At 31.7% G+C, this 16,803-nt stretch overlaps 3 protein-coding genes across 5 annotated transcripts in view; 1 reads left to right on the forward strand and 2 right to left on the reverse strand.

The window, feature by feature from the left end:
• The window catches only part of LOC108904712, a 21,038-nt gene extending 17,201 nt beyond the window's left edge, over positions 1–3,837 (forward strand). Inside the window, exons 8-9 of the mRNA XM_018707360.1 lie at positions 2,917–3,156; positions 3,215–3,837. Coding sequence (XP_018562876.1) covers positions 2,917–3,156; positions 3,215–3,298 — 324 coding nt within the window. The 3' untranslated portion in view covers positions 3,299–3,837. The remainder of the gene's footprint in view (positions 1–2,916; positions 3,157–3,214) is intronic.
• A 10-nt stretch (positions 3,838–3,847) lies between these two features.
• LOC108904713 (Fanconi anemia group M protein) lies at positions 3,848–13,968 on the reverse strand. Of its 3 annotated transcripts, XM_018707361.1 has the most exons (17): positions 13,837–13,968; positions 13,647–13,785; positions 13,400–13,583; positions 13,068–13,330; positions 12,852–12,998; positions 12,677–12,801; positions 12,383–12,495; positions 12,207–12,328; positions 11,919–12,143; positions 11,452–11,844; positions 10,445–10,556; positions 10,218–10,391; positions 9,939–10,040; positions 5,501–7,101; positions 5,279–5,448; positions 5,124–5,223; positions 3,848–4,143 (listed from the first exon to the last, which is right to left on the reverse strand). In XM_018707361.1, exons 1-17 carry the CDS (start codon positions 13,857–13,859, stop codon positions 3,970–3,972), a joined length of 4,167 nt encoding a protein of 1,388 aa, XP_018562877.1. In that variant the 5' UTR covers positions 13,860–13,968; the 3' UTR covers positions 3,848–3,969. The 3 variants fall into 3 exon arrangements, with proteins under 3 accessions (XP_018562877.1, XP_018562878.1, XP_018562879.1); XM_018707362.1 differs by lacking the exons at positions 13,647–13,785; positions 13,837–13,968 and having other exon boundaries at positions 3,849–4,143; positions 13,068–13,341; positions 13,400–13,471; XM_018707363.1 differs by lacking the exons at positions 3,848–4,143; positions 5,124–5,223 and having other exon boundaries at positions 5,299–5,429.
• A 725-nt stretch (positions 13,969–14,693) lies between these two features.
• On the reverse strand, positions 14,694–16,089 carry LOC108904696 (transmembrane protein 50B). Its single transcript, XM_018707339.2, has 4 exons — positions 15,904–16,089; positions 15,361–15,489; positions 15,146–15,281; positions 14,694–15,087 (listed from the first exon to the last, which is right to left on the reverse strand). The coding sequence occupies exons 1-4, from the start codon at positions 16,006–16,008 to the stop codon at positions 14,987–14,989; spliced, it is 471 nt and encodes a 156-aa protein (XP_018562855.1). The 5' UTR covers positions 16,009–16,089; the 3' UTR covers positions 14,694–14,986.
• Positions 16,090–16,803: the final 714 nt, after the last annotated feature.

Here is a 16,803-nt window from a genome sequence, read left to right on the forward strand (position 1 = left end):
GACAAAACCCTCAACTTGTCATAGGTTTTATAAAATTTTAACAATAAATGCGATAGTTGTAAACAAATTAAAAAATGGGCACTTTTCTTGTTTTTTGCAATAACTTTTTTGTTTATTAACCGATTTTAATTTAACAAGTCTCATTTTGTAGATAATTTTACTCCCTACAAGCTGTCTGTGAGTCACTTTTTGCTAAAATTGATGGTTTTTCCTGCAAAGTGAAAAAACTGTTTTCCTCACATATTTGTTTAAATAGAAGAGTTAGCTAATAAAGTTTTTTGACACACAAGATGAGAGATGTCTTGTATTATGTTCCTTTAGACAATTTTACAATAATCTCGCAGATAGGAATTTTTTCGAGTAAAAATTTTATTTGCTTGACCTAAATGTAGTGTTGGCATAAAAAGGTTAGTTAATTCTAATTTTGTTAATAATCAAATTGTTAATTAATCATATAATCAACACTAATGGTTGGCGAAAGGTGGTTAACTTACATTAATTTGGTTAATAACTGTGCTGATTAATAAAGTTGGCATAAGGTGGTTAATCAACTCTGATTTCGTGAATAATTAGATGGTTAATTAGTAGTGTTGGTAGAATTAGTTGGTGTTGGTTAATTAATTCTAATTTTTATTAATAACTAATACCACATAGCATAGCAATGGAATATTTTATACAGGGTGATTCAGAATTTATTCAAAAAAAAATATTGAATATACAGGGGACTGTTACAAATAAAATTTTGTAAAAAAAAAAAATCAAAAGGCAGTTCTAAAGTGATTTAAAAATACACTTTTGCCTTGCCTTACGCAAGACAAAGCATGTAGTCGGTGACCGGCACCACGGTGGTAAAGTGTAATTAAAAATGAACGGACCAAAAATTTTAAAAATTTGTTTCCCAAGGAAAGAAATAAATAAAATTTTAAAACATCTATTTTATATCAACTTTTGGCCGCTATTGTTATTATTAATTAATAAAATTAATTTTTTATTTTAATTAATATAGTAATTCAACATACTTGATATTACAATAACTGTTGAAAATTTTGTCCACCGACGTGTAAACAAGTTTAGGCCCATCTTACCCAGTTTCTACGAACTAACATAATTGTTGTCTTGCTTCACCATAACACAAATGTTGTCTTGATGTCCCATAATTTAAAAAGATATCCATTAACTCCCGAGTTGGTATATATATAAAAAAATTTTGACACTTGAAAATCTAATGTAAACACTATCACAAAAACGTATTATCACTGGGGCCACTTGGAGAGAGAGTGTATTGCTCACAGCATACAACGCGAATGGCATTAGAAACTACCAAGGACATTTAAATAAAGGGGACTATGCGTGTCACAGTCTATCTCATATGTTGGGTGAAGCTAGACAAGGGGAAAGCAGAGGGCTTTATTTTCATCCAACTGATGCGCGCGNGAATTGTGCGAAAACTATTGCACCTACAGCGCCCACTTTTGGCACAAAGTATGACAAAACCCTCAATTTGTCATAGGTTTTATAAAATTTTAACAATAAATGCGATAGTTATAAACAAATTTAAAAAATCGGCACTTTTCTTGTTTTTTTGCAATAACTTTTTTGTTTATTAACCGATTTTAACTTAACAAGTCTCATTTTGTAAATAATTTTATTCCCTAGAAGCTGTCTGAGAGTCACTTTGCGCTAAAATTGATGATTTTCCCTGCAAAGTGAAAAAACTGTTTTCCTCACTTGTTTGTTTAAATAGAAGAGTTAGCTAATAAAATTTTTTGACTCATGAGATGAAAGATGTCTTGTATTATGTTCCTTTAGATTTAGACAATTTTACAATAATCTCGTGGATAGAAATTTTTTAAGTAAAAATTTTATTTGCTTGGCCTAAAGGTTAGTTAATTCTAATTTTGTTAATAATCAAATTGTCAATTAATCTTATGCCAACACTAATGGTTGGCGAAAGGTGGTTAACTTACATTAATTTGGTTAATAACTGTGCTGATTAATAAAGTTGGCATAAGGTGGTTAATCAACTCTGATTTTGTGAATAATTAGGATAATTAGTAGTGTTGGTAGAAGGTGGTTAATTAACTCTAATTTTTAATAAATAACTAATACCACATAGTGTAGCAATGGAATGTTTTATACAGGGTGATTCAGAACATTAAAAAAAAAAAATTCTTGAATGTACGACGGACTCTTACAAATAATGAACAATATACAATTAAATAATACAATAATAAAATAATAATACAATACAATTAAAAATGAACGGACAAACAATTGAAAGAATTTCTATCCCAAGGAAAGAAATAAATAAAATTTTATAACATTTATTTTATATCACCTTTTGGCCGCTATTATTATTATTAATTAATAAAATTAATTTGTGGTTTTAATTAATATAGTAATTCAACATACCTGATATTACAATAACTGTTGAAAATTTTGTCCACCGACGTGTAAACACATTTGGGCTCGTCTTACCCAGCTTCTACGAACTAACATAATTGTTATCTTGCTTCACCATAACACACAAATGTTGTCTTGATTTCCCATAATTTAGAAAGATATCCATTAACTCCCGAGTTGGTATATACGTAAAAAATTTTTGAAACTTGAAAAACTAATGTAAACACTATCGCAAAAATGTAAATACTAACATCGGATTTCAGTATTCAGAATTGCCTGGAGCCATGTGGAGAGAGACCACAGTAGTCTAGCGATGTAAAGGTTGAAAGTACTTCAATAATTTTTTTCTGGGAAACTATAAGGATTTTACAAAAATTGTTTTTACGATATTGACTCCATTTTTCATTCCCAAATTTTTTTGGATAAGTTGTGAATCACTTTATGTATTATGCTGTTGAAAAATGATTGTTTCATCACACTATCCATATGACTTATTTCTCGATGAAATTGTAGTTATCATCCACACCGGCTCTATCGTCCTCGGAGCCGAGGCCTTTCAAGTGCACCGATTGTAACATAGCATTTCGAATACACGGTCACTTGGCGAAGCACCTGAGGTCGAAGATGCACATCATGAAGCTGGAGTGCCTGGCGAAGATCCCTTTCGGGTTATACGCGGAATTAGAGAGGTCCAATAGTTTACTCACCGAAATCAACACTTGCGACGGGGACCAATGCCTGGAGAGTCTAAAGGCAAGTTGTTTTATAATTTCGGATGAGATTTTTTGTCTATTTGTTGTTTTCTTTTTAGACTTTAGCCAAGAAAGTTTTCATTAATGACCCAAATAAACTGAATCAATTAGAGCTAAGGAAAAACGACGATGCCGATAGCTAGTGTTATTTTTTTGTACATACTGCTATTCTACGCCAAAGACTGAATAAATAAAATCTATTATATATACCTTTTAAATTTTTAAATATTGTTGGTACATTCTACTACATATATATTATATATATTCTCATGTGTCAAATATATTATTGTGATATTTGTTTAAGTGTTGTACATATATTTTTTTAAGTTCACTTTCTTCAGTCGAAGACGTTTTTAATATATCCTACCGCATTATGTTTTCGATTAATGTGTTCTATTTTTTATTACTAATCAAGTTTTTTGGTTACGAAATGGATTATTATTTTTTTATTTATCTTGTTTTTAAGATTTTTTTTATTCGTATATTATTTTTTTTTACCTGTTGTCAGGTATATTACAAATTTTATGTACACCGGATATGCCCATATAAATTGTAAAAAATTATGTTATCGAGTCCTGTATCATATTCTGTTGTCTTTTATTGTTGTAAATATTGTTTGTATTAAAGTAACTATAGGTTTTTGTGTAATTTGTTAATATTGTTTCTATTGTTAAAAAAAGTACAAAATAATATTAAAACTATTCGTTTCGTTTTAATTCCATACCTTCTAAATTATCACAAGTTATTCAACGGAAATAATACACGGCGGTACCTTGGAAAAAAAATTAAATATGACTATTCGTAAATAATCATATTAATCACTGTCATCGCTTAACAGTTGCTTTATTCTCTTTCTTTTAACATTTTCGGTAACGCCATCCGATTTTCTCCTTTTCCTCTTTTGAACGCGTAGCTTTTCTTCCAAGATTTCTAGTTCGGACAGTTCCTGGTGCTCTTCCACAATTTCATCATGAACTACGAAAGAATCCTGAAAAACATGAGAAGACTGCCTATAGACAATCCGAAAATATACAGGGTGTTGGAATATTCCACCGATAAAATTGAACAAGTTCAAAAATAAAAAAGTTCACAGATCTGCAAATGCTTAAGTATTAATGCATGTTCATAATTTTTTAAGTTATTTTCAATTGTTTTATACAGGGTGGCCAAATGAAAACGAAACAGAGCCATTTTCAGGAACTGCGTCAAGGTTGTAGAAAAACGCTCGGACCCATCGATTTTAGATTAAAGGGGGACGTTCTTTGCTGGTATTTCTGACTCCGCCACTTTCACTCCCACAGCATCGCCCCAAAATATTTAAATGGCATTGGGGGTCGAGTAATATTTCTTTTGAAAGCTCTTGCAATTCTCTTTAACAAAAGACTTTAAATTTTATAATTCCGCCCAATACTTTGAAAAAAATTTACATTTTAAAATTTAAATTATGTTTAGTTGCTTACTTACTACTTCGTTGATTAAATGTTCAAACTGATGACCGCCCGCTTCCATACAAGAATAAAGATTTTGTTCGAAACGTTCGCGCAGATACAAAAAATATTTATTGCTCCGTGCTATGGTTTGGGTGAACAAGCAGGAGTTCTTACAAAGAGTGACTTTTTGTTGTAAACCCACAAATAAAAACCTTTTTTGCGAACTTTGGACGCCATTTTGAAAATAAAGCCCTAATATTCAGTTGGGTTAAAGTAGTTCATTCGAGTCTACGGAATTTTTCCTAATTTTTACAGGTCGTTGTTTACTGAACTAAATGTTGGCAAAAAAAAAATGAAGTATTTTCGACGATTTGCCTGGCCTAATATAGAAGCTTGACATTTTGGTGAGAGTGTGACCAGTATATTTTTTTCAATAGAATATCGCGTTCTGTATATTTCATAGTCAAAATACTGCATCAGAAGAGATGAAAATAAAAAAAAAAACAGTTAAAACTACTAAAAATTAAATAAAACTCACATCCAAGTATGTGTCATCAACGGGAACCTCCTGAGAAAAAACGTCCACGAAACGACTCGGTTTCTGTGGAATCTTGAATTTGTCTCGTTTTCTGGGACTCCTGCAATTTCGTAAAGTACACATACAAATAAACCGAATCAAAAACTGTACGTCACCTCGTAGATTGCAGATATCTAACGTGCATCTGAGTATCCAAGTTTTGAGTGTTATCGTTTATAAAACTCGCCTCGTACAAATTCTGGTCCTCGTCGTCCTCGTCCTCGGAAACAATCACGTCTTCGTCGACCGAGAGTTCCGCTTCGTTCTCTATAAACGGATTAACACGCTAAAAGCATTGTATTAAACTAACTTGAATGTGTGCGCGACATGTAACTTACTCTTTTTTTAATCCCTCTGGGTTCGTTACCGGAGACAATTAATTTAAAACTTCTATTAGTAATTTCTAAATTTTCTTTCTGAGTCGTAATTGTTTCATCCGCGTTTATTAGGTCGATTATTTGGGTAACGGACGCTTGACTTTGAGACGGTACGTGTGAAGATCCGACGAATTTTTTTGATTTCGAAATATTTACAATGTTATGTTTAGACGAACCTTTTTGCATGCCACGACTGCTATTTGTGTTGAAATCAGTTTTATATTTCTCACTAAATTCTGCACTTTCACTGTCTTTATTCCTAAGAGATCCTCTTCCATTTGTTTGCATAAAGCTAATTGTTGCGTCTCCGATTCCAAACATTTTTAAATCACAAATATCGTCTAAGCACAAATTACTCTTAATTGGATTAGTATTCGTTGCATTATTTTTTATTTCTTTTACGGTTGGTTTTAAATCTGCACTAGTCGATAAACCGAATATCGATAAATCACATAAATCTTCAATATCGATTTTAGTTTGATTTATTTTTCCTTTTATTTCACCCGTTTCATGTTTTTCACCACTTGGATTGCTTATTCGTAGAGCTTCAGAACTATTCTTCTCTTGCCCTTGAATGTGAAGAGGTGTACTGCTGGACTTAACGGTGTCCGAAGAGAATTTCGACGGTGTCTCAATTCTGCTGTATAAGTCTGAGGAACTGTGCAATTTTAATTTTTTCAAATTTGGTTTGTTCCGTTCCTTCACGGTTGATTTATGGGAATCTGTACCACCTTCTTGCGATGTAAACAATTTTTTGTGGAAATTTTTAATATTCCTCGCTCTTTCGAAAGTGCACAGCACCGGCGAAACGTTATTTTGATTCATTTGATTATTTAACTCGTTATCGTTGGTGCTTACGTTACTCACAAAAGAATTTTCAATAATATCAGGAGAATAAATAATGGTTTCTTGAGAATCTGCAATTTTGACGCATGGTAATAAATCTTTTATCGAGTTTAAGTTAAAAAAGCCTAATACAGAGGTAGAACCATTATCAACATTCGTTTCCACGGAATTGCATATCTGCTTCGTTTTATTTTTCTCGTTAAACTCAATCTTCGGTAATTCACTTGCTTCCACAACTGATGTACTGTATTTATTCAAGAGGTTATCGAAAGTCTTCGGGGCCTGATAAGTGAACGTTTTTTCTGAAGGAGGGATAGTACATATTTCATTCTCTAACTCCACATCGGAATCGTCAGAGGATTCCCCTTTTTTCGGCACCTCCGACACAACACTGTTCTGAGTTTGTTGAATATCATTATCGGGACTATTTTCGGTATTACTTTCTGATTTCATGATTTGGGATTTGAAAAACGTTTGAAGGTCACCTAACGTGATATTCAGCACCGACTCGTCGATTTGAGGCCATGTTATTTCTTCCAAGTTAGGGGTAATACAGAAGCTGGTGCAATCAAAATTATCGGGACAGTGCTTGCACCCTGTATTATTGCTTGACATTTCGATTGATAAGTAATCAGATATTTCCGACAACAGTTTCTTTGAATGGTGCGAAACTTTCTCCTCTGCGTAGTCGATTGGTGATGGCCCCACATTTTGGGCTGGAAAAATTATAATGGAATATAGCTCAGTATATGATGGTTTTTAGGTAATTATTGACACATGCACCGATTGGCGTGAAATTTTAAGTAAGGAGAAAATTGCTCAATAAACAAAAGTTACATAGTGCCGATACGTGCTTTCACCCTGGGGGTGAATGCCACCATTTTTCGGGGGTGGCAATGAAGGCGCCCATTTTATTCGCAAAAATCAATAGAGGGATGAATTCTAAGCAAAAAAGTGCTCTATAACGTTTTTTCCAAAAATTTATATTTTCCGAGTTATTTGTGATTGAAAATGTTGATTTTTCATCTAAAAAGTGCATTTTTTTCAACAATTTTTGATAAATAACTCAAAAACCTTGTGTTTTATCGAAAAACCTATATGAAGCAAAAATAAAGCTTTTGAAATAACGAATCGATTCATTTTTTGTTGATTACCGTAGATGTAATAATAACCGAGTTATCACTCTCTAGAGGTGATTGTTTATTTTTCGGAAAGTAAAATCGAACAGTTTACTGTAAAATAATGGCAAAAGAACTAATTTTTCAAAGAAAATGAATATAACCTTTTTTAAAGTGCTTGGAAAGACCTTTCAAACGCTTTTTGAAAAAATTTCGTAGCTCAAAAACTCGCGGAGTTATGATCAAAATAAAATGATTATCTCATTTTTTCGGAGAAAAATTCAACAATAAAATCTATGGCTGAACCATAAAAATAGAAACTAAGCATAATCCATGTACAGTTGACTTTATTTAGATACTAATAATAGGCTCTGCAAGTTTGACCGGTTTAGAATGCCTAAATTAAAAAAAAGCTTGAAATAATGAGAGTAATTTTTTTATTTTTAAAAAAATTTCCTTTTTTTCGAAATAACAAATACTAAACAAGATACGTGGAAAATCTAAGAATTCAAATATAAAGGTTTTTTTATAATATTTTTGCTCTCTTTCAATTTTTCTCTAGAGCAAAAATTAACTGATATTACATTTTTTAGTTTGCATTTGCGTGTAAGGACCACTTTCTTTGAGTCCTTAAATCCTACAAATCTAGAAAACGAAGAGTTCAAGACCCTTCAACTATAAAGGTTGATTTGTAGCTCTTGCAATTCCCTGCAAATTGCTTTTCCCAGCGATGAAAAATATTAAAAATTAAAAAAGTTATAAAACGAATTGTATTATTCAGTGAAAATTGTCGGATCGTGTAAATGGCTTAATTTCCGAACAAGTTCTGGGAACAGTTGCCAAAATTGTCCTCCAATCACGAACCAAACAGTGATGATAGTTCTTTAGATGATATGTAAATTTTTGATAATAAATTATAATTGTATAATACACAAATAATTTTTATTTTCCCTTTCACTAATTACATAATTTAAGTTTCGAGTTTTAAGTAATCTCGTTGAATTTAGTAATGTATCGTTGAATGTTTTTAAGCAGGTAAAAGTTCTTCAATTCCTCATTAAGGGTTGTTTTTAAGGGTTGAAACGTTACAATGAATCATGTATTATTTCATAAACAGTAAAAAATATTCAATTTTTCATTATTGCTCCGTCAAAACATTTGAGAGCAGCAATTTTTGTTTTTTTTCCTCATAAAAGTTGGATTTTAAGGGTTGAAATGTTGTTACAAATCAAAAATTATTATTCAAAACATAAAATAATGCTTATTCTATTGACTTAAATCTATGGTTTTTACGTTTTTTGCAAGGAGGGTGGAATGAGCTTACTCACCAATTTTCATGAATATCGGTGCGTGTGTCAAGAATTTGGAGGTAATACCCTATTTTTACCGTTGTATACTGGACTAATAATCAACTTCATAAAAACTAAAACAGTGATAAGCTTTACATCTCGATTTCAAATTTAGATCAAGAAAATACAATTCATCAAATACAAGGAGTAACTTTAAGTGGGAGTCAGATTTTTTAGGGGTTTAGGTTTTCAGTTTGTTTTATAAGTTTTACTTGAAAATAAGTTTTTTTTTTCGAAAAACATAAGAGAGTAGTAATTTGTAGACAATTGAAAGACGAATCCAAAAATGTCATGTTTGTTACTGTAAAGCAGTGCCACACTATTTTATTTAGCAAAAATATGCCTCTGATACCCCTTATCTCCGCCACTGGAGCATCTAAATTTTAGGAAAAGGCCTCAGATTTTGGACAATGTATACATACATACGTGTGCCCAATTTCAAATTATTTTACGTACTAATTTTTAATTATTAAAAAAAATTAAAAACAATTTTTTAAATTTAACACCCTGTATCTTTTTAACGAAGTTTCTTAGATAAAAACTTTATAATAAAGACTCTCCTTAAAATTCATTACAGAAAATGAGGTTTTATTTTTGATTACCATTTGTGAATCACCCTGTATTTTTTACACTAAAAATTACTTGTCATCAAACTTAAGTTTTCTCAAAATTTCTATTTCTGCCAACAAGAAAAATATAACAAATAAATAAAAGACCATCTAAGGAGTTTTTAGGGCTCTCTTTTAGGTAAAAAATAAAGTTATGATCCTGTTTGGCTAACCCAAGTCTTTAATTGAAACATCTCAAAAATGTCGAACAAAAAAAATTTCTACGACGGCCTGTTGACTCTAATTAAAGTTTTCACATGAATTATGACTAACGCTGTATTGTCTATAATTGTTAATTTGTGTAATTTTTAGTCTGTTTCTTTATTTCATTGAGTATTTTGCTCTACCGAGCAGAAAAAGGAATAAAATTTAAGAATTTCGCTTTTCAATAAAATGGTAAACCAAATCAATTAAAGAAAGTAATCAGTATCTATACTTAATAATAAGGGAGATGCGTGAATAGATAAAAACAAATTACCTTGAGTCGGAGCACCAAATTCACTAGAACATTGCGGTTTTAAAAACATACTCCTGATGTCGCTCTGTTTTAATGTTTTACTTTGACTTAATTGAGAATGGCCTAAAAAAAAATATGTTTACATTTTTCGCCCGTTTTTCATTTCAATTATAGTACCACAGCAAAAATTACATATACAATAAAAATTGTATCTGCATTTGAAAATTATGCAATTTAATAGTTGTGCCAATATAGAAAATATGCTAAGAAAAACCAAAAATTTGTACGTGAATCTCTTACCTATTTGAGTGAGCGGTATATTAAACCTCTTCGAATCGGCGCGTTGCAAAAGACTAACCAACAGCTCACTGCTCGGCGAATGCTTAACCAAATGGACGGGTTGAAGAACTCTCTGCTTCTCCAATTTTTTTGAAAACAAATTCGAAATTTTCAAGTTTCTATCCACGGGATTTTCTAAAGTAACACTATGTGAAACTATGACTGGTTTTAATGCCAATAAAATTTACCTTTATTCCACAAGAATTCTGGTTTCGGAATTCTGTCCTGTACCTCTACAATTTGTAGGTCGGGAGGGAAATACGGCTCTGAAGATTTATTGGAAATATTCCGGAACATGTCCTAAAATTCCTTTAAAAATTTAACTTTCAGTGGGGATCAGTTTTTTAAGGGTACTAGTACATGTTCCCTGGATTACTAATATATTATTATTTTTTAATCAAATAAATAGTAGTTTTTGAAACTGCACTTAAACTCTTGTCTACGCCATCACTGGGCAGCTCCCGAACTCATTTGTATGTACATAATTAGCAGTGCTGAATATTGTTAACTTATTTAAATCAACTGGATGAAATTAACGGACTGGAAGGAGCACCAAACAATAAAAAATACTGTAAATAAAATTAATTTGTGCTTCAAAATAATAATTTTTGCCGTTTTATAAAATGTACGTAATAAAAAATACTAATCTGATAGATTTGAAATATATTTTAAAACTATTTGGAGTTTTTAATCAAAAGTATTTATTTACTATTTTTTCAAAGCACTGTGTTTGTTTCGTGATTCTCTGTGTCAATGTTTAGGTGAACTACATGTCAATCCGCCTGATGTGACATGACAACAGTTAATTTTGTGAAACATTTGTTTACACTTCAGTTTATCGATTTATGAGATGTCTGTAATATAGTAAGTAATTTTGTGACTTTCTGTGTAAAGTGTTTTTACTGAAATCGAAATAGAATTTTTCAGAGTTTATTTATTTCAGTTTGACGATGCTACAGTGTGTTTACGTGTACAAATCAAGAAAGATGAGATTTCTGCGATTTATCGTGGCTAAAAAGACAATTATTTGAAAATCACGAAACAATAGTTAAAAAAAAACAGTTTTATGACGGACTTTGAGAAAACAAAATATAAATGCCAAAGGTAAAATCCGCGACCTCATTAAAAGATGGTAAAATCCGCGACCTCATTAAAAGATACATCGTATGTACAGATAAATATCTTATGTTCTTACCTTTATCGAACTATTCTTGGACAGAGGCACTTTTTTTATGGTAATATATATTTTATTACATTTAGGTTGGACTTCTAGAGGTACTAATCGGGGACTATCACTACTTAAGCCCTTGGAGATCTCCTTAGACGAAAGCACCTGCAGCGGAATATTATTCTTGTGCATCAAACAATCTTTTAAAATGTGCTGCTCCTTTCCCTCGGTTACCAACACTATTATACGACCCTCTTTTTTCCTTCCCGTCCGGCCCATTCTCTGAACCATCCGTACCGGCGACTTACTCGAGATGTCGAAACAAACGATTAAATCGACATCTCCGACATCTAAACCTTCTTCGCCGATGCAGGTGGACAGTAAAACATTGCACTCGCCTTCTTTAAATGATTTGATCACCTGATAAATTGGAAAATTTTCACTACCAAGATAACGCCTTGTAAATTATATGGCGTACAGGTAAAAATACTTACGCTCAGCTGTTGACGTTGCGTAATTCCATGCGCTTGGCCGACAAATATTCTCGGTCTCAACAACGGCCTGGCTTGATTGAGCAACGCGTAAGCTTCTTTGACGGAATTTCTGTATTCGAAAAAAACTATTACCCTACCGGAATCGTTCTCTAGTGCGAAGTGGGACGCCAATATATCGCGGAGCTTGTAAAATTTTGGATGGCCGAATTTGGAGCTTTTGGGTATCTAACAAAAAAGAAAAACATTAAAATGCAAGACATACATCTCCGATAACATTAATTTACGTACTTCAACGAAAGAACCATCGGGTAGTTGCTCAATTACAGGCTCTGGTCCTAAATATTCTCTTATGTCATTCATTATTTCTATAAGGCGCATATTTCCCTTTAAAAGTGGTTTATCTGCATGTTCTGGAACAATTATTCATTAGTATTTTACATAAGGAAATATTTTTTTTTACGCACCATCAAAAAATGATAAAAAACTCCTTAACCCGTGTCTTATAAGTAGTTCGAAACCATGATACAATGTGACGCATATGTTTAAACTTTTCATTATTTCCCCATAATTTGATGAACTGGAAAGAAATTAATTACTCGTGGGTTCAAAGGACGATTAGACTCGTTAGGTCATAGAGGTATGGTGGCAATCGAAGAAGTGTATCACTTTAAGCATTTCCATTTTTAACAACGCTATTTGGAATAATTAAGATGTGAAAACAATAATACGTCTGTAGATATTATTTCAAGAGCACTTACCCCGTATTATGAGCATTTTGCTGAAATTGTTTCAAGGTCATAAAAATTTTTCCTTTTGTTAAATTCCCACAATTTCCTTGAATAACTTTGTACTTTATCAGTGTTCCAGTATAATATTCCAATATCTAAAAATTTGTTCGAATAGAAATTTGTATTACAATTAAACAAAAGATACCTTTAAGTAATCGTCACGTATTTTTTGCAGTTTCTCTCCCAGCGGCACTACAACAGTAGTTAAATTTCTTTCAAATACATATGGACTGACATCTAAACTTTCTTCAGTACGAAATTCCAAATGAGATATTAATAAATTTTTAACCACCTAGGAACACAATATTACATTTTATTTGATTTTGCCGCACAAAATCATGCTCTTTTAACTATTATTTACCTCCAAAACATCACTAACAGTACTCCCTGGGGTTGCGCTCAAGGCCAAAACTCTGAAATATTTATTGTGAGGAAGTAATTTTCTAATTACCTCACAATAGGCGTGGTTACCTCTAGCTCTGTGTGCTTCGTCAAAAACGAGGCATTTAATTTTTTTATAAAGTCCCGTCAACTTCTCCAGATCATTTTGTAAGATTTGTGGAGTGATGAAAAATACTCTTTTTTCCATCCAGATAGTTTCTCTGGAGGAAGACAGTTTCGTACCTAAAGAAATTCTACATTATCTTTACCGGTTAACATTAAAAAGCTATAAACATCTACGTCGCTACTAACCTGTTAATTCCACAGTTACATCTTTGGGTATGGCCATGATATCATAACATGCCTCAATCTGCTGCTTAACTAATGGTCTCGTTGGGGCCATAAATATTACTTTTCCTTGTGGGTACCATCGGAAAAAGTTATACATGACTACAGCTGCGATAAAAGTTTTTCCTAAACCCGTGGGTAGACTTACCTATAGTAAAATGTATTATAAATCAATTGTTAGACAACAATAATCTAAATGTTTAAAACTAACCAAAGTGTTTTTAAGTAATGCCTCTTGTACAATGTTGTACTGGTAATCCCGCACAGGATAATTTGTAGGATATATCCATGTCTGCCCTGCCTCTAAATCAAATCCTTCCGTTTCTAAATCCTTAGAAAGATTAAATCCACTGAAATTGAAAATTATTAATTTTTTTATCTCCGTCATAAATCTTACATACAATGGGTCTATTTCTTGAGTCATAATATGTACGTTTTTTTAATACAATGCACACAAAAATCTTCACGTTATATGTACATACATACAAAACTTTGCCATTTCAAATTTCTCTTCATTTTTTAAATTTGACAGTTTTGAACACAAAACATATTTATAATCAAATTTTGATTGTTTTGAATTTATTTTGACAGTTCTTTGACATATCACCGACACTGGTCACTGACCACTGACCTCTAAAATAAGTACTGTCAACTATTAGGTTGGATTCACATGCATGCATGATCACGGATCGTTGTAACCACCTGACCATCAACATCCAATCCGATTTGACCTTGTTTTGAATTGCTCTATATAGAGACAAAGTTTATACATCAACATTTTACACTGATCGTAAAATTTTTCGTGCAGGTCACAGGTCCATATCAAAAACTACTCATTTGTTAAAGAGATCAGTTTTATCAAAAGTCAATAGCAGTATCGTAATGAATTTTGAACCTTTATCGAAATGCGCATGCGTCTTGGTGTTGGAAACTGTTTCGGATTACTCTAGGAACAAAGCTGCTATCTGAATTCGTGAAGTAGTTTTCTATTTCATTTGAAACTATTGTATTTTGCAAAAAAAGGTGATCAAAAGTGGTCGACTTAAGATCACAATTCTTCATTCCCCTTATCGATTTGTATTATACCGCGTCTCAAATAAATAAAACACAAAATTGATTGGAAATTAATATATTTCTAATTTTATTTATATTACGTGCGTTATAAAAAAAAAAACAAAACCAGTCGACAAACGTGTTCTATATATATGTATAAAATAAATTTTTTAGTACATTGAAAAATAAAACAGAATTTACACTTTCTAAAAATTATTTCATTTAAAATTAGTTCCATATACTACAAACTAAAATAAATATAACTATAATAAAAAATAGTTGCATACACTTTTTTGTCCTCTTAAGTCCAAATGCATCATGAAAAATATTCATCTACTAGGAAACATTTATTACTAAATTTTAATTTTTATATTTTTAAAAATATATATCGTAGATTTTGGAATATTGGAAATTACTATTCTGAACAGAAGTATTAGTAACTTAATTTTAAAGAGGAATTATTTATTATGGAACAATTCCATTATTGAGATAGTCCCTTTATCCCCATAAGTCCTCGGATCTTCCAAATTTGTAAATAATAGAAGCAATTAATATCAACGCGTTTTGTAAGAACAGAGCTACACCTGGCCAACGATTTCCTAGAAAAAATAAATACATTTCTGTAATCCTTAAAAATTCTCGTGCAACAAAACAAACCTTCTTTCATGTAATCGGAGAACAATATTCCACAAGAGGCAATCACGGATGCAAATCCCATGACAAAACCTAAAAACAACCAAATCCTAGCACCACGGGGCCCCATACAGCCTCCTTCATATGCATCTCCTCTCATCTAAAAAATTTTACAACTATATTCTTTAAGGAAACAGTAATTCTTTTGGCTTTTATATGGACTGTTATAAATATTCTACCTGAGCATTAGAAATTGAATTAACCATAATCAAAGACAAAGTGCCGACAACACCGCACATGTGGTATCCTGGTAAAACAGTATTGTGGCCACTTGCAGCGTCAATAATCACCCACCATCCTACGAAAAACTACAACAAAAATTTTATATTTATCTTAATCTCAATCTACACGTAATTAGAACACATTAGAACTGTAGAAAGTGAAATTAACCACATATAGCTTAAATCGTAAGTTTATAATTAAGAGTAAGTTAGCCATTTCATATTTCATTTCTTTTTTGGAATAAGACTAAAGTTGAGACTCAAGGATAGGACGTTTTTTTAAATCCATTATTAACAATGAATCAGCAATGATTCAGAAAGGAAGGGACATTCTTGTGTGCTTTTAATTTATAGTGGTAGCCATACTACAAGTTTTGAGGATATACAAGTACAACAAAAAAGTAATATTAGATTCTAATCCAGTTTAGAAACTAGTATAATTTTTAACAAAATGTAACATAATAAATTTCGATAATCCAGTAAATATTGCAAAAAACTTACTAAAAATCCTGCTAACATAGAGGCATATGCATTCCTTTTGTCTCCTCCTTCAAACCACACACAAGGAGGCATGCTGATATTTTCAAAGCAATCGCAAATACCCATTTTGTATATACCTTGTATTAAAATCTCAATTTACTTATTAAAAATAAAAATATTTTGACAGTTTTCAGAAATGTTAGTTACAGTAAGGGTTTTTTGGCGAGAAAACCGCTAACCCGGTTAACTATAGTTTGTTGAGGTTTGACGTTTTGGCGAGAAATGTAGTTAACCCGGTTTGGCAGAGTTTGCCTAACCATCAAACCGGACTTGTGGGTTGGTTTGGATATTAAGTTAATATTTCTATCTTTGTTTATTTATTTTCTGTTTCGTACCATCGTACCTAGTCACTACTTCGTTTTTTTAGAGGTTTGGATAGGTATAAGTTGTAAATAAAAAAAATTGATAATGGATTAACTTTGCAAAAAATACAAAGTAAATATTTAAAATTGATAATAAAAAAATAGTAATCGAGGATCCAAATAACTTTAATCGTAGATATGCATATTCTATATTGTACTGTATAGATCTTTATTAACTTCCTTTTTGACGATACATTTACGTGGGAATAGATATTTGTGAAAAGGTAAACCCATTTTGATTTAATAACCATCTATACATTAACGTTATTTCATGGATGTGCATTTCAGATTAGGAATAACAATTATAGTATATAAGAAATAATCAAACAACTTGAGCTACGAGCACTATCATAGATTATAGGTTACGATTTTATTATTGATTAGATATCCAAACCAAAAGAATTTTTGCGAGTTCTGTCAAATGTTAACTCAAACTCTTAACACAATCAAACTCGAGCTAACCGGGTTTGATGTGGTTTGGCTCGCCAAAAAACCCTTA

This window comes from Anoplophora glabripennis, unplaced genomic scaffold (genome assembly GCF_000390285.2).
Source record: "Anoplophora glabripennis isolate ALB-LARVAE unplaced genomic scaffold, Agla_2.0 scaffold206, whole genome shotgun sequence".
NCBI lineage: Eukaryota > Metazoa > Arthropoda > Insecta > Coleoptera > Cerambycidae > Anoplophora > Anoplophora glabripennis.